Source organism: Globicephala melas, chromosome 7 (assembly GCF_963455315.2).
Source record: "Globicephala melas chromosome 7, mGloMel1.2, whole genome shotgun sequence".
NCBI lineage: Eukaryota > Metazoa > Chordata > Mammalia > Artiodactyla > Delphinidae > Globicephala > Globicephala melas.
The window spans coordinates 33,701,677-33,720,358 of record NC_083320.1 but is presented as its reverse complement, the minus strand read 5'-3'; the positions used below and the strand labels follow the sequence as shown (position 1 = coordinate 33,720,358).

Genomic DNA, 18,682 nt, shown 5'->3' with positions numbered 1-18,682 from the left:
GAAAAACTACTTTCCTTAGGAGGGTTTCTGCATATGCGCATGGTTTTAAATGATTCTGGAGGTCACTTTCAGGTCCCACAATTTTAAGAGAGAAATGCGTTTTGGTTTCTTAGTGTCTTACTTATGGATTTTCTTCATCAGAAAACAGAAATTCACCAATACCCTAGAAAACTCAGTTCTATTTTTCCATAAGAGCACGTTATAGAAAGCTTCTTTGTCAAGTAGGCCAATGTTGAATCCAAAGTCTACAGTCACATGTGTGACTTTAGCCAAGTTACATAATTTCTCTAAACCTCCCTTTCCTCACCTGTAAAATGGAAATAATACAATGCAATGTAAAACACTGAAAAGATCAAATGAGATACAGGATTGTTGCCTGACACACAGCATATACTCAATAAATGATGGTCCAATCTCATCAGGTTGGCTTTCCATGAAATTAAGATCAGCTTTTAATAGTTTGTCTCCTACCTGGGATTTCGCAGTAAGTGCAAGAGAATGGTAACCACCTGCCTCCAGATGGATTACTTCTTTACCATCCAGACATTTTACACACAATGGTTGAAGCCTTAAAGAAAAACATACACAGACACATACAAATTCCAAGTAAGAAGTATTCTCAGCAAGAATCATGGCCTTTCTCAAATTACGGAGTGCTTTCAAGTAGAAGTAAATATTTCAAAAGAAAACATTAAAATAAAAATACTGGATATATGTTCAATCTACTCCTAAATATAAATAATTTTGAATGGTTTCAACCTAATCTTTGTCTATTAATCACTAATTAACCACCATAGTTCAGAATCTGTTAAGAATCATAAAACAACTGAATGATTCATATGGCAGAGAATATACTTAGGACAATGAAATACAACCAAAGAGGGGAGTTGTCATTTTTTTAACACATTAGTTGCTTTCACTCTGCTAGGAATAAAAGAGACATTTATATTAACTGGCTATTTTAGATAATCATTCTATTTACACACTTTCACAAATATCTATTGTTAATATCATAAGAGTTTCTCTTAAACAAAACAGTTTTTCCGTGACGTACATGAATAGACATGGTTTATTACTGTGGTTATAGTTATTCTGGCAGCAGCAGATAGACCTCTTTCAGGTAAAAAAAAAATTGTTGGTTGTTTTTTATAAGTTAAAAATTTGAACCATTCACGTGTTCCAATGAAATACAATCTTCTCCCAAACACCCCTTTCTGTATTCTAAGATGAATATACATCAAAGAAGAGATGGAAAGATATACCATAGATACTTAAGTCCTTTATTACTAGAAACAAATTCAAGACTAAGACTGATTGGGGGTGGGAGGTATTTGTTTTGTTTTTCATCAGAGTTAATGGTGTATAATAATCTAGAGCTAGAAGAAACCAGATTTCCTCTATGAGGAAATGAGATTTGGAGACCTTCACCAGGAGAGAGGTTATTTGTTTAAGCTAATTTCTAACAGTAAACACTGGCAGTACTCACCTAGGCAGAACATCACCATGCCCCAGCTGTCCTTCCTTCCCTTTCCCCCAGGTCCACACCTCTGTTCTCAGAGAAGGCAGGAGCGCATCCGCTTCTCCACTGTATGTAGGGGTCAGAACCACTGTCCGCGTTTTCACCCTTGCAGCTTTTCTCAAGAGCCTGGGGGAGACTGAAAACAAACCAGATATCATGAGGGAGTAGATGGGTGAGATAAAAAGTACCACTTTAATGAACTGTTGATTTTCAAAGAAATACACTAACATGATATTTGTGAAGCATATTCTACAGGTTCTCTGCAAAACTGGGAATTAAGAAGTCAAATGAGTTTGGTAAACACTGCCTACTGCATTCATTCCTCCCCCCTACCTGCCCTGTAGAGATTCACACACACGCATTAGCATGCTAAAGGTGCTGAAAAGTCCTGCAGTTAAAAGCCCTGTTTAAATCTGTTTAACCCTGCCCCACTTCCAAACATTTAGCCACAAAATCCTTTTTTGTATAACATTTGTTATACCAAATGTCTATGTGACATCCTATGGAACTGGTATTCTAAAGAATAAGCTTAACAAAATACTACACTAAGGCTAACAAATATTTTTCCCATTTCAAAGCAGAGTTAAAAGTTAAGCCTTTCCAAATTAAGGTCTAAGGTCAAGCATACTATAAATATTGTAACAAAAGATTTATTTTAGACATAAAACTTAAAAGTTTCTACAGTGAGGAAATGGTTATGAATGGGAAGTACTAAAAAGATTTTGTATTTTGCTGCCTACTTTAAGTTATTTTATAGAGAAGTTAATATTTTAAAAAAAGAATGCTGACATCTTTTAGAGTGTTCAAAATTGTAACAAAGGCGTACAACACTGTGTAAATCTTGTACACCAATCTGGTGACAGGATATGTTTTGAAGAAAATCATCAAATGTCACTAGGTATAGACTTAAGTCACTTGGTCATTAAGTTGTGGGCCACAAAGAAAGTGATCATCCTCGGCTAAGATCGCAATCTTTTCTGGTGAATGTATCATCCACTTGTACATACAAAGACTCAAATACACCTACTTGAGGTTTCCTCAAAGATGTATTCTAGATCATTTTAAAAGAGAGAGAAAAGGAGTACATGGAAAAGTTTTTCTAAAGATACTTTAAGTTTACTAAGTAAAATTTAACCTAAGGAAATAAGTCTGTTAGTAGAATTGCATATTTCACATGGTCTAATGGCATGACAAAAATCAATATCCCACATTTGTGGTTCAAGGAGATCTCAAATATTATATTATTCTGAAAATGCTAAAGGACATTTCAGAATAAGAACATTTTGGCCCAAGATTATTCTTCAGACTTAGCAGAATTCATGGGATACACACACACACACACACACACACACACACACACACATAAAATCAGGACTAGGGTTTTATTTGCACAGATGAATCTAGTGGCAATGAGAATCAGGAGGCAGGACAGCAAAAGTGCTCAGTGGCACAAGAGAGAGCAATAAGTAGAACACAGGTAGGGAATAGGGACATAGCAGAAAAGGTAAGTTTTAGTCTAGTCTAATATTCCTAACTTCCTAACCACTGGTTTATACCATTTTGTGCAAAGCTCTAAACTATAGCCCATGGGTCGAATATAGTCCACTGCCTGTTTTTGTAAATAAAGATTTATTGGAATATAGCTCATTTATTAATGTATTATCTATGACTGCTTTTAAGCAAAGTCAAGTAGTTGTAACAGAGACTGTATGGCCTACAAATCACAAAATATTTCTCTTTAGCTCTTTATAGAGAAAGTTTGCCAGGAACTCCCTGGTTCAGTAGTTAGGACTCTGCGCTTTCACTGCCAAGGGCACAGGTTCAATCGCTGGTCAGGGCAAAAAAAAAAAAAAAGAGAAACTTTGCCAACCCCTGGTTGATCTAATCCAATATTTCATGAACTTTAATGTGCATGTTAATCACCTTGGGATCTTGTTATAATGTATATTCTGATTCACTAAGTTTGGTATGCAGCCTGAAATCCTGCATTTCTAACAAACTCCCAGATGATGCTGATGTTGCTGGTCTGCAGGCCACCTTGAGAAGCAAAAGTCTAGATGACGGAGACTCCTGAACTGAGTGAGAAATGTAGAAGAAACAACTGTGCAATATTCTCAATATTCTAAGAAGTTGATTGCTAATGGTTTCAGAAAATGAAGCCTTTCTCTTATTGAAGCTTAAAATCATCCTCACTTTCAGGGCGTAAGTACATTAACTCCTCATTTACCCAATGATCACACCTGCAACTTCATCGATCTGGAGTCCAGACCCACCCAGGAAATAAGGAGGCTACTGCTACATTCCAGAACAATCAAATAAGACTCAAATCAAGGTCCACAAGCAGAAGCAGGTATTATGAAAAAGTGAGGGTCTAAAGTTATTTCTAAAGCAGAGAAACATGTAGCTTTTAAAAAGCTATTTAATTAAATAAATTTTGACATATGAATATGTTAGGAAAGGGAATTTATTATAACATGGCATGTGATGTCAGGAGCATCTTGGATTCACCAAAAGTCAACTCACAAGAGCTGGTTATTTCCTTACCTTGTGACAACAATCCAGGGAGAGAGAGTCTTCGGCTGCCTCCCTCTGACTCTTCTTCTCTGATATCCACAAGACTTGAACTCTTCTTTCCTTGCATTGACTCCTGTTTAACCTGTTCTTCTCTGCTATCTTTCAGACCTTCTGGGCCTATGGGACTACTGCCTGCCTGAGCTCCAGGTTCACAAGGGGCTGTACTATAAAAGTTCATAACTTTCTTAAGAGACAAGGTCCCAGCTTCATATGTAGCAGCCACTCTCACACCAACAGCAGATGCACAAGAGACCACTAGGCTGTTCAGGGCTGAAGTGCTTGTGGTTGCTGGGCTGTGAAGATTAGGAATCGCTTCTGCTACAAGAGGCTAAAATATACACACGTAAAAAAGTATATAAAAATACAATCCCATATACAACAAGCAATCAATAAAAAGAAAATGTAACATCTATCACTATTTGCAAATACAAGAATCTAAAACAACAAGAGGTCTCTTCATCTCCAACCTAAAGGTATCCCTTCTTGATCACAGATTTAACACATTAGATGGAAATGAGTACTTAAAATACAGTTCCTTATCAAAAGTACTTCCTTTTGTTTGAGTGGTGTTTTATCATGGTATTTAAAAATAGGTCCCAGCTGCTTTTATAAAATAAACACAGCAGAAGGGAGAGGGGAGGGAAGGTATGGAAAACATCGCCTTCAATATGAGGTAATAGCCCTGGATAGAAGGTTGAAAAAATGCAAGTTTTATTATTGATCACTACTAGGAAAAATTACACGGATTTTTACCAAGAAATAATGAGAAAAAATTACATTTTAAGAAGAAAAGGCTTTTCCTAAAATGTTTTATGAACACAAATTTATATATGGCATACACAGGCCGAAAAATAAGTTACACCTCTAAACTATCCGCCCCCAAACTATGTTCTGAAATTTCTGTCCTTCTACTGTCTCATCAAGAGTTATTTTCCATGACCCAGGGGCAAGGTAAACTGAAAGATTACCTTTGCTCTCACTACCATCGAGCAATGTGGTAGGTTAATCATTAAACATTTGGATCCAAGGTTCTTAGTGTTATTCACAGCTGTATTAGAAAGCCAACTAAAGTTTTCTGATATCTTAGTGAAAAATCAGTTAAAACTTACTCTGAGCTGTCAAGCACCACTGTTTACTAAAAAGGAAAGTCACTAGATATACCTACTTAACACACGAGAAAGCTTTCAGCTCATGAGCATAGGTCACAATGAAAATTTTGTTTCCTATGCTACCCAAAGATCCCAAGGGGTGGAAGGGGGTGTGTGTATATCTTAGTTTGTCCTGAATTGCAAACCAAACCAAAAATATTTTTTAACACTGACTTCTGATTTTTCTTAAAGGAAATAATTCCTGTTCCCTGCACAGTGCCTGACATGTAGTAGGCACTCAATACATTCTGTTCAATACTAAATTCAACAAAATGTGAGTCTTTAATTAAAATATCCAACAAAATAAACAAATATACCATATAAAAAAAGATAAATACAAAGCCTATTACTTCCTTGGTGACACAGTTCTCATGATAACTTGTTCAGAAAAACTGGTGTCACTATTTCCACCATCTATTTACAAAAGCTCATAACAGAAGCAGTGATGGTATTTAGGGGTGACTAATCTAGAGAGTTCTTACCATTAGGTGGAGGAAAGTCAAAAAAACTCTACCTTATATAAACTTTAAACTATTGTTCTAACTGGCTCCTCTACTTAATTATATTTAACAATTCATAAAATAAGTAAATAAATAAAACAAAAACACATGCCCAGCAATTTTGATGGAAGACATAATTTCAGGGGTTCCAATCAACCAACAGCAAAATGCAATAATGAAATATATGCTTCATTGCCAAATACTTTAGTTTATTTCACAAACGTGAGATATTCTTTCAATTACATCTGGCCAGAAGAAAAAAACTTGTCCTAAGCCACATAAATTCCTAATGGTTAGCTGTATGATTGAGACACTATTTACAAAGATGGAATTACACTTAGTTAAACACACACTGCCAAAACCAGCATAGGTAACCAAAACCAGCATAGGTAACCAAAACTTTCCAAAGGAAAGTGCAATTTCAATGATGATAATCTATTATTCAAATAAACAGTAAATAAACTTTTAACTACAACTTTAATAAATCAGAGAAATGACTTTTGAAAAGTCAAAATCTAACTTTTTTATAAGCATGTACGAGTCCTGTTCAATTATTACTTTTGCTTTGTTTAGATTTTTCTTTCTCCAAACAGCTTCTTAATAAAATATTTTTTTTAAAAAAATCAAATATCTACAAGGTTTGGTGAGTAGACTGTGAAATAAAAACTGTTTCTAAAAACACCTCTAAGCCACGTTCCCATTCTGAACCAGTAAACAACAGTGATGAAGAATCCAGAGGCTATGTGGTTTCAAAAACCTGAAAGCAACGCCACAAGGCAGCTCTTTTATGATTAGTTTTGTGTTTTTTTTTGAGTCTTAACCACTGGACCACCAAAGAAGTCCCTAGGATTATACGTTTTTGTTTAGATTTGTTTTCTTAGAGTTCTGGAAAAGCAAAAGCAAAAGGCTTCCACTAAGAGTAAAAAAAACAAGTATCCTTTAGAACAATTTGTTTTAAGTAGGGAGACACAGCTTACTACATGCCCCTGGTAAATAGCTTTTCTCCACTTACTACAAGTTTTCAAAGTGAAAGTAGTTTAAACCAGATGAAGAGAATATAAAACCCTCCACCCAGTGATGCCCAGTGAGGACCACTGGTATAACTGAAAAGAATTCGAACAGTATGTAATGCCAGTCAGTTTCAAGTCTGCCTATAAGCGAGGGAGGGATCCGCCACACAGCAAACTTCTCTGATAAAGAAGGAAAGGATTTTTCTCAACAGTATCTGAAGAGTGCTACAAATACAGATAAGAGAATTCTTTGTGAATATACAGTCATGTTAGATTAAACACTTCAGGGGCCCACCTTAGCCATGGGGGAAAAAGTACTTGGAAAAAAAAATGGGATTTTTCTACTTACAAAAGAATCCCAGAATAACATCTTTCAACATCATAAATAAAGCGCCAGAATTTGAACATGAAGAGTAATTTTGAATTAATCCAGGGTTTTCCTTATCTAGGCTTGCATGATAAGACAGATTAATAGTCAAACTCAAAAAATAAAAAAATGGTACCAACCCTTAGGTATTTTAAAGCTTCTCAAGAAAACTCATATGGTTCAACTTTATATTATAAAATTTAGCAGGTACCTGAGATGGCACTGGCTTTTCACCATTCTCTGAGTTCTCTCTTACTGAATGATCTGACAGTTTCTGCACATACTCATTTACTGCCTGAGTGTCAGGGTACGATGGTATACTTCTTGCAGAAGAAATTTCAGGTGTTCCCATGACATCTTGTGGGGAGGAAATGGTCTCAACACTTGTGGTCTGAACATTTCCAACATTCAGTTCGGTAGCAGCAGGCAGCTCATTTTGTACGAAGGTGTTCTCAAACACTTCTCCCTTGCCATCAAGGGTTTCAGTGGAGGGGCTGATGGCAGTGCTGGCCTGGTTTTCTGACTGGGATTCTGACAGTGTCACGCCTAATGGACAGCAATGGCTGTCTGATATAATCACATGGTCTTCTTTGTCAGTCATTGTAATTAACAGCTGGCTGCACTGGTTACATCTTTCTGGCACTGGCTTCAGATCCTGGGAAGGGAGGCACTGCACCAGGGCTAAGCTGTGGAACGCACCACAGGCAACTTGTAGCACTACTCGCCCAGCAAGATGTTCCACCTTTTGTGGCTTTGTCACTGGGAAGGTAGTGGTAATGAGACCCAACTGACAACCGGTACCCCATGCCCAAATCTCCCTGCTTAGGGACAATGCCAGAGTGTGCTCCTCGCCACATGCCAGCTGCAAGATCCTGACCGCTAACAAAGGACTGGTCTCGGAATCAGAAATGCTGACAGGATTTGGTTCCGGAACATACTGCTGGTTAGCTACCGCACACTGGCCAGCAGAGTTCTCCCCCCACATGTACACTACGCCACTTTCTGTCACTGCTCCGTTGTGGAAACTCCCTGTTGCCACAGTAACAACATACTGCCCAACCAGCACCTCTTCTAGAATGGGGCTACTCGGACAAATCTCTGCTGGTTCACTTCTCCAGGGGAGAGTCCCAAAGCTGTAGACCTCACCATCTGAAGGTTTGGAAAAAAAAAAAAAAAGGGAGGGAGTTAGTGAATTAACTAAAATTTTATCAGCTAACTTTTAGTCCCCTCTAGGTTTAACAAAATAGAATTTTTTTTCTTTTTTTAATTTTCAAAAGCACAGTTGTAGAAATTTGGTTGAAGCAGATAGCATTCCACACTTATGAATCTTTTAACAAATAACATCTTTTAACATTCTTGAAATATAGTGACAATTTCTACAAATTAAAGGAGACTACTTCAAATGAAGGGTATTGCTCCTCTCCTTCAGCCTTATCCTACAACTCCTAGCATCGATCCGTTACTAACGGCTATCATTGCAGGCTATTACAGAAGCAGATTCCAAGAGTTCAAAGACAAAATAATGACCATGACATGATCAGATAAAATAAGCAGAAGATAAAACAGACACATTTGCTAATATCTACAACATTCACTACTACTGCATAAGTCAGAGCAGCAAAAAATTATGCAATGACATAAAAATATTAGAGATTCACTTTGGCCAAAACTATGAAATTAGCTTTATACCTCCAGGTTGGACTGAGGGCACCAATGTTAACATGACGTTGTGTACCATACTATGTATAATTTTTAAATGTTATTTATAATATATATTGTGTACTAGATAGCCTTCCTGAGGTGTCATTTGTTTAAAAAGCAAATCACAACAAAACAAAGAAAAAAACAAATGAAGCCATGACTGGCTAGCTTTAGAATTAAAAGGGAAGGCACCAGTGAGTTGGGTACATGAATGATGATAACCTATTTGTGTTCACGTGTGCTACCAAGTCATAGTTTTACTGCAGGTATTGGGGAAATTTGGAGGTATGTGCAAATGATTTATGCTAGCTAAAAAACTCAAATGGAACAAAGACTTGGCCATGGGTTTTGAAAAATATTAAACAAAGCCCACCATCCTTTCTTTCCTAGGTGACCAGAGGGTCACCCATTTTTTTTTTAATTAATGAAAATAGGTACCATTTTTCCTCCAGCAGCAATTGAGTTGCTGATGAAAAAAGGCATACTTTATCTTTGGCCTATTACACATGGCAGATACATTTATACACTCAAACTCACTACAACATCTATGTAAGGAAAAACACAATAGTGGCTAGAGGGAAGATCAGTTTTTATTAGGGAATTTCTAATTTGGATAGAGTAGTGAGAAAATAAGCTCACTGGTTAAGTTCTTCCCAAGTGACATAACACACTTGCAACAGTTCACCAACACTTTAAATTGGTATTATATTCCATTAGAATAACAGTCTCTCCAGAGCAAATTGCAGAGAAGTGAATATTTAGACATCATTTTTTTAACCTGGAATACCTCAAAAATAGTGAGTCAATGAGGTGTCCTCATTGAATTATGAGCTAATGGTTAAATTGAATAGAGACAAAGCTTGAATCAGTACCACTTCCTCACTTAGAAAAGAAAGTACCAGAGATCTTTGTGCCATTTCAAGCTACACATTTGTGTGAGCTGAGATTTTTTGTTACTTTGACACTTAAACCAGAACACTGCTCAAACATGAACATAGGTTATTTACCTTTTTTTTTTAAGTTTTCCCTCAGTTTTCCCAGGCTTTTAGGTTTGATTCTATATGTTTAAAGATATGCTCATGAAGGATTCCTAAATATCTTACTGAGGGGCTAATAAAACGACAGTAACAGAATTCTATTTATATAATGTTTGAGAACTATAGATTTTGAAGCCCACAGGTACTGGATATAGTTCACATTTGAAAAATAAGGCTTTCTCCAAATTCTGGCCTAATACAATAATAATAATAGTATTATGTATTATTATAATAAAAGTGACATAATTATAAAGAAATTAGAAAGAAATCCATGTTTGCCCCCAAAAACCACCATGGTCAGATTTAAGCTTTGTTTCCTAGAATCTGTCTTCCCTTAGTTCCTACAAGGAAAATACCAAAGCATTGTTAAATACTTAATACTTACAGAGTAGAAATTTATAAATTAGTGAAGCTGATGGCAGTCCTGACCCAAATCAAATTTGCCATGACTTAGTCGGTGAAGTACCATCAAAATTAAAGGCAGAGCTCTCTATAAATTATAGCCTATGTTTCTGATATAGATTTGTAGATTTTATTATATGTTCTTATGAGCTGCTATTTATGCCTGAGAGAAACGGTACTGAGACAGTACAGCCAAGAGATTTAAAAAGCAAATTTTGAAATTAGACTCTCTGGGTTCCCATCCTAACTCTGACCCTTTAAATAGTCGTGTGTGCTTGGGAAAACAATTTAACCTCCCTGACCTTCAGCTTCCTCATCTGTGAAGTGGGGATAATAACAACAGCTACCTCATAAGGTGGTTGTGAGGACTCAGTGAGATAATACATACAAAGTGCTTAGTGCAGTGCCTGGCACATATAATTGTTTAATAAACATTAGCTATTATTAGCATTATCATTCTGATACATTTAATGAACAAAGGTATAGTAAAAGGGTCTCTGAATATGTAATCTTTTAAAAAATCTCATTTTTCATATACTTATCACTACTAAAATTTTTAAACTGTAATTCTCCCTTTTATTCTAGTTATGGTACATCTTAAATATAAGAACTCATCTGATTTCTGATGAAGGGAGTAAGAACATATTTTGAAAACAAAAAAAGCATAAGTTCCAGCAAAGTTCACTCAGAATCCCTCGTACCCAGTAACTCTCAGCGGCTACTATACGCTCCGACCCTGGTCAGAGTCTCAGTTAGTGTTGGCTAAGCCGTTCTTTTCAATACCTTCAGTCAGAAGAACTCCATGTTTCACTCCAAGGGCCGCATGAAGAACAGTCTTTCCTCCCCAGCCTGGCAATCTCTCTGGTGTTACAGAACAGGAGCCTGCCTGCCACACATGGACCAGGCCTCTTTCTTTGGATCCTTCAGCTTCTGTTGAGCTACAAACATCAAGAAAAATAGCTTAAAAATAGCTTGTTCCTCCAGGTCAGAACTGTATCTTTTGTCCTTCATACTGTCATGAGATTTATACCTTTTACCAGTACATGGGTGACTGAGTCAGACAGTTCGGCACCTATTTTATGGCATGGTTATGACACAGGAGCAGAGGTAAAATTACTATTTAAATACATGATTTGAGGATAAACCCACAAATTACTTATCTCTATCTAAGAAGCAAACAAAACCTGGGCTATTTTTTGAAGTTTTCTGATTTAAAATTTCAAGATTCTTACTTCTCAGTACGTTAACTCCTTGTTTAGATGTTAAAGTTATAACATGTCCCAAGTTGGAGTCTTATTTTAAATTTTTAGTTTTTAATTTGGTATTTAAAAAAAAAGTATTTGATGAGAAAGATAGAAGGAATAGGGATCCACAGTTCCCTTTATACCAAGTTTAAGCTCTATAATTCTTATTTAAATTTTTAAGAACTAAATTTATAACAGGTACCAGTAAAATCCTTCATGCTTTACTCACGTTCTAGCCAAAGAATTCTATCCATCTGATAACCCTAGTTCAAAGAACATAAAACACACAGCTGTATAACAATGACCGTATCCCAACTGCCTCCCTTTCCAAGAAAAGGCCACATTAACATACTCTGGGTTTCCCTTTATATAATATTTTCCTTTGTGTCGCCATTGATGGGGCATTTATTTTCATATTCTTTTTTCTAGAACAGTGATGCCAATATTTTAATGAGGCACAGAAACTTTTTTTGGTTTTATTTTATAATACCTAGGATTTTCTCTACTTTTGTTAAATAATATTCCTCTGAACTGTAATTAGGCATAACCATGTTTTTATGAAAGGAAAGCCACAAACCTAACCCTCCTTTCAAAACATCATTCATGGCGCCGAGTTCTCTAAGGATAGAATTACAATTAATAACGCTACTTCTGAAAACTTGAAATTGTGTGACCAAAAAAATGGCCTCAAAACCTTCAAAATGGTGAAGACATTTTGTGCCTTTTATAAGCATAAGAAAGGAACTAGCAACAAAGTGTACACCACTAACAAGCTTTATTGTAATTATCTTTCTCTCTTTACCAATCAACACAAATGTCACTATTCCTACTTAATAGCCATCAACAAGAAAATTAAACTGAAGAGAAGCTACACATAAGTGGAACTGTCTGTTGTGTTTTCCTAGAAGGGTAGGGGAAAAGGAAAAAATGGTTTTACCTTTTCTTCTTTGAGTCCATCGGTCAGTGGAAGCACTCCATCACCAAATCATTCCCTCCTTGCAAAAGGTATGTAAAACCCTAAAGGGCAAAACACAGGTAAGCACAAAGAGCAGTGAAAGAGCAGTTTGCTATTTTATCTGTCAGATTTTAAAAAAAGAAGAAAACAGGCAGCTCTCCAACAAGTGCACATTCACTGGGCAATAAATATACAGCAAAACTATTTAAACTATTTCATATCCTGCCTGCCAAAGTCGAATCTCTAGACTGAGCCTGCCCACTGAGCTTATAAAAATGCCTGTTGATCGTCAAATATAATGTCAAAGTGAGAAAAGACTACCCATAACCTAGCTGTACTTTGTCAGGCAACAGATTTTTTTCATTTGTTTTTTATTATAAATAAGTTCAATCTGAAAACTCAATGTGTTAAGTATTCATTACACACAAATTAAGGCTACTTTTCAAATGCTGCTGGGACATATGAACACTTAAATACCAATTAAGTAAACAAGAATTTCTTGGGGCTTCCCTGGTGGCGTAGTGGTTAAGAATCTGCCTGCCAATGCAGGGGACACGGGTTCAAGCCCTGGTCCCGGAAGATCCCACATGCCACAGAGCAACTAAGCCCATGCACCACAACTACTGAGCCTGTGCTCTAGAGCCCACGAGCCACAACTATTGAAGCCCACGTGCCTAGAGCCTGTGCTCCGCAACAAGAGATGCCACCGTAACGGGAAGCTTGTGCACCGCAATGAAGAGGAATCCCCTCTCACTGCAACTAGAGAAAGCCCGCGTGCAGTAGCGAAGATCCAACGCAGCCAAAAATAAATAAATAAAATAAATTAAATTAAAAGAATTTCTGCAATCTCTCCAGTAATGTATCAGATTCAAACAGTTTTAATTTCATTTTCCAGTAATGCACACACACAGAATTCCACCATTAAAACAAAGTTTTCCATGTATTGGAACTAGCAGTGTTTTCCCCAAATCAACCTCAATTCAAAACCATAATCCAAAGGGCTGGAAGAAAGAAGTTTGAATTTAAAATATCTATTTTTTAAATCTACCATTTAATAGAAAAGAGCTATATGAAAATAACAGTACAAATATTATGACCTATCATTTCAGAAACTCAATGTTTAATAAAGTAAGAGCTAGAAATACTGACAGGCAGACAGAAACGCTCAATGCATTTCAACTAAGAAATTCACATTTTTAAGGGCACCAAAACTCATGAAAATAAGAGCAACGGGGTTTTAGATGTGTGAATTTAGATGTGTGAATACTGGGGCCAAATTCATTATTTTTCTGCAAAAGGGTATGGCATCGTCACTGTGCTTTGAAAAGAGCCCACACCGGCAGGAATGATGTAAGACCATCTGTTTACTCCAGGTTGCCTGTGAATTCTTACAGTTTCCCATCTGTATATCTGGAGGAAATTACTCTCTACCTAATGCTTATTTTAGAAAGATTTTGACTCATTCAAAGTTGGATGAAGGGTACATGTAAATGAAAGATATATCTGATCAGATTTAATAAATGCTATTCATTTAATAAATATGATTACTAAGTGGTACTATGCTTTGTGTGTGATAGTAATTCACTTTTAGTAAAATGTACAGTTCACAGCATACAGAAAAGTTCTGAGGCCAGGTCTAACCTATGCTCATCTATGAGAGATCAGGGAGTAACTGGTCCCTTGATAAAAGTTAAACAATGCCCAGGGGAGAAACCAGAGAACTGCTCTGGGAGGGTGTGGGAGTGCACAAGCACACTTCAAGCAACTGATTCACTGTTCGTAAACCAAATTGTGTCCTACTGCCTGTCAATCAAAACTGTTGAGAATCGGTAAAATGAATAAAGCAGCTGACCTTTCTTCTCTTTTGGTGTCATATTCTTGAATACAGTGTTTTCTTAAAGTGGATTACTCCTTATGCCACATGATTTCTAACCAACATTCATTTTTTCAAATCCAAATGGAATTAAAACTCTACAAACTGTCTTGCAACTTTGTTACTTACTATATACCGTAGGAAGGATAATGATTCCCAAGATACCCATGTCCTAATGCCCAGAACCTGTGAATATGTTAGGCTACATGGCAAAGGGGAAGTTAAGCTGCTAATCAGCTTGTTTTAAGTTGGGGAGATTATCCTAGTTATCCAGATGGACTCAGCATAATCACAGAGTCCTTAAAAGTGGAAGAGACAACAAGCCTCTTAGATAGCCACATCCACCACAGGGCAGACAGCAGAAGCAAGAAGAACTACAACCCTGCAGCCTGTGGAACAAAAACCACATTCACAGAAAGACAGACAAGATGAAAAGGCAGAGGGCTAGGTACCAGATGAAGGAACAAGATAAAACCCCAGAAAAACAACTAAATGAAGTGGAGATAGGCAACCTTCCAGAAAAAGAATTCAGAATAATGATGGTGAAGATGATCCAGGACCCCGGAAAAAGAATGGAGGCAAAGATCAAGAAGATGCAAGAAGGGGGCTTCTCTGGTGGCACAGTGGTTGAGAGTCCGCCTACCGATGCAGGGGATGCAGGATCGTGCCCCAGTCCGGGAAGATCCCACATGCTGTGGAGCAACTAGGCCTGTGAGCCATGGCTGCTGAGCCTGCGTGTCCAGAGCCTGTGCTCCGCAATGGGAGAGGCCACAACAGTGAGAGGCCCGTGTACAGCAAAAAAAAAAAAAAAAAAAAGATGCAAGAAATGTTTAACAAAGACCTAGAAGAATTAAAGAACAAACATAGATGAACAATACAACAATTGAAATGAAAACTATGCTAGAAGGAATCAATGGCAGAATAACTGAGGCAGAAGAACAGATAAGTGACCTGGAAGACAGAATGGTGGAATTCACTGCTGCGGAACAGAATAAAGAAAAAAGAATGAAAAGAAATGAAGACAGCCTAAGAGACCTCTGGGACAACATTAAACACACGAACATTTGCAATATAGGGGTCGCAGAAGGACAAGAGAGAAAGAAAGGAGCAGAGAATATATCTGAAGAGATTATAATCAAAAACTTCCCTAACATGGGAAAGGAAATAGCCACCAAAGTCCAGGAAGCGTAGAAAGTCCCATACAGGATAAACCCAGGAGAAACACACTGAGACACATAGTAATCAAACTGGCAAAAATTAAAGACAAAGAAAAATTACTGAAAGCAGCCAGAGAAAAACAACAAATAACATGCAAGGGAACTCCTATAAGGTTAACAGCTGATTTCTCAGCAGAAACTCTACAAGCCAGAAGGAAGTGGCATGATACACTTAAAGTGATGAAAGGGAAGAAACTACTACCAAGATTACTCTACCTGACAAGGATCTCATTCAGATTCAATGGAGAAATCAAAAGCTTTACAGACAAGCAAAAGTTAAGAGAATTCAGCACCACCAAACTAGCTCTAAAACAATGCTAAAGGAACTTCTCTAAGTGACAAACACAAAAGAAGAAAAGGGTCTACAAAAAAAACCCAGGGCAATTAAGAAAATGGTCATAGGAACATACATATCGATAATTACCTTAAACGTGAATGGATTAAATGCTCCAACCAAAAGACACAGGCTTGCTGAATGGATACAAAAACAAGACCCATATATATGCTGTCTAGAAGAGACCCACTTCACACCTAGGGACACATTCAGACTGAAAGTGAGGGGATGGAAAAAGATATTCCAAGCAAATGGAAATCAAAAGAAAGCTGGAGTAGCAATACTCATATCAGATAAAATGGACTTTAAAATAAAGAATGTTACAAGACAAGGAAGGACACTACATAATGATCAAGGGATCAATCCAAGAAGAAAATATAACAATTATAAATATATATGCACCCAACATAGGAGCACCTCAATACATAAGGCAACTGCTAACAGCTATAAAAGAGGAAATGGACAGTAACACAATAATAATGGGGGACTTTAACACCTCACTTACACCAATGGACAGATCATCCAAACAGAAAATTAATAAGGAAACACAAGCTTTAAATGACACAATAGACCAGATAGATTTAATTGATTTTTATAGGACATTCCATCCAAAAACAGCAGATTACACTGTCTTCTCAAGTGCGCATGGAATATTCTCCAGGATAGATCGCATCTTGGGTCACAAATCAAGCCTCAGTAAATTTAAGAAAACTGAAATCATAGCAAGCATCTTTTCTGACCACAATGCTATGAGATTAGAAATAAATTACAGAGAAAAAAAACGTAAAAAACGCAAACACATGGAGGCTAAACAATACGTTACTAAATAACCAAGAGGTCACTGAAGAAATCAAAGAGGAAATCAGAACATACCTAGAGACACATGACAATGAAAACACGATGATCCAAAACCTATGGGATGCAGCAAAAGCAGTTCTAAGAGGGAAATTTACAGCTATACAAGCCTACCTCAAGAAACAAGAAAAATCTCAAATAAACAATCTAACCTTACACCTGAAGGAACCAGAGAAAGAAGAAAAAACAAAACGCAAAGTTAGCAGAAGGAAAGAAATCATAAAGATCAGAGCAGAAATAAATGAAATAGAAACAAAGAAAACAATAGCAAAGATCAATAAAACTAAAAGCTCGTTCTTTGAGAAGATAAACAAAATTGATAAACCACTGGCCAGACTCATCAAGAAAAAGGAGAGGACTCAAATCAATAGAATTAGAAATGAAAAAAGAGAAGTTACAACAGACACCGTAGAAATACAAAGCATTCTAAGAGACTACTACAAGCAACTCTATGCCAATAAAATGGACAACCTGGAAGAAATGGACAAATTCTTAGAAAGGTGTAACCTTCCAAGACTGAACCAGGAAGAAATAGAAAATATGAACAGACCAATCACAAGCACTGAAATTGAAACTGTGATTAAAAATCTTCCAACAAACAGAAGTCCAGGACCAGATGGCTTCACAGGTGAATTCTATCAAACATTTGAAGAAGAGCTAACACCTATCCTTCTCAAACTCCTCCAAAAAATTGCAGAGGAAGGAACACTCCCAAACTCATTGTGTGAGGCCACCATCACGCCGATACCAAAACCAGACAAAGATACTACAAAAAAAGAAAATTACAGACCAATATCACTGATGAATATAGATGCAAAAATCCTCAACAAAATACTAGCAAACAGAATCCAACAACACGTTAAAAGGATTATACACCACGATCAAGTGGGACTTATCCCAGGGATGCAAGGATTCTTCAATATAAGCAAATCCATCAATGTGATACAGCATATTAACAAACTCAAGAAGAAAAACCATATGATGATTTCAATAGATGCCGAAAAAGCTTTTGACAAAATTCAACACCCATTTATGAAAAAAACTCTCCAGAAAGTGGGCATAGTGGGAACCTACCTCAACATAATAGAGGCCATATACGACAAACCCACAGCAAACATCATTCTCAATGGTGAAAAACTGAGAGCATTTCCCCTAAGATCAGGAACAAGACAAGGATGTCCACTCTCGCCACTGTTATTCAACATAGTTTTGGAAGTCCTAGCCACGGCAATCAGAGAAGAAAAAGAAATAAAAGGATACAAATTGGAAAAGAAGAAGTAAAACTGTCACTGTTTGCAGATGACATGATACTATACATAGAGAATCCTGAAGATGCCACCAGAAAACTACTAGAGCTAATCAATGAATTCAGTAAAGCTGCAGGATACAAAATTAATGCACAGAAATCTCTTGCATTCCTATACACTAATGATGAAAAATCTGAAGGAGAAATTAAGGAAACACTGCCATTTACCACTGCAACAAAAAGAATAAAATACCTAGGAATAAACCTACCTAGGGAGACAAAAGACCTGTATGCAGAAAACTATAACACATTAATGAAAGAAATTAAAGATGATACCAACAGATGGAGAGATATACCATGTTCTTGGATTGGAAGAATCAATATTGTGCAAATGACTATGCTGCCCAAAGCAATCTACAGATTCAATGCAATCACTATCAAATTACCAATGGCAGTTTCTACGGAACTAGAACAAATCATCTCAAAATTTGTATGGAGACACAAAAGACCCCGAATAGCCAAAGCAGTCTTGAGGGAGAAAAATGGAGCTGGAGGAATCAGACTCCCTGACTTCAGACTATACTACAAAGCTACAGTAATCTAGACAATATGGTACTGGCACAAAAACAGAAACATAGATCAATGGAACAAGACAGAAAGCCCAGAGATAAACCCAGGCACCTATGGTCAACTAATCTAT

The 18,682-nt window shown here is 36.8% G+C and overlaps 1 protein-coding gene across 9 annotated transcripts in view; it reads right to left on the bottom strand.

Annotated features, from left to right (window-relative positions):
- Window positions 1–18,682, bottom strand: part of ALS2 (alsin Rho guanine nucleotide exchange factor ALS2) — an 86,248-nt gene that overhangs the window by 56,119 nt on the left and 11,447 nt on the right. For 8 of the 9 annotated variants that reach the window (XR_009564563.1, XM_030854477.2, XM_060302047.1 and 5 more), the window contains 6 exons: window positions 12,440–12,519; window positions 11,042–11,196; window positions 7,330–8,267; window positions 4,064–4,421; window positions 1,487–1,655; window positions 472–568 (listed from right to left, as the gene is read on the bottom strand). Coding sequence is in view for 8 of the 9 variants with exons in the window: in XM_030854477.2 (XP_030710337.1) it covers window positions 472–568; window positions 1,487–1,655; window positions 4,064–4,421; window positions 7,330–8,267; window positions 11,042–11,196; window positions 12,440–12,459 (1,737 nt within the window). In the remaining variant the exon portion in view is untranslated. The remainder of the gene's footprint in view (window positions 1–471; window positions 569–1,486; window positions 1,656–4,063; window positions 4,422–7,329; window positions 8,268–11,041; window positions 11,197–12,439; window positions 12,520–18,682) is intronic. The other variant, XM_060302050.1, reaches the window with a different exon arrangement.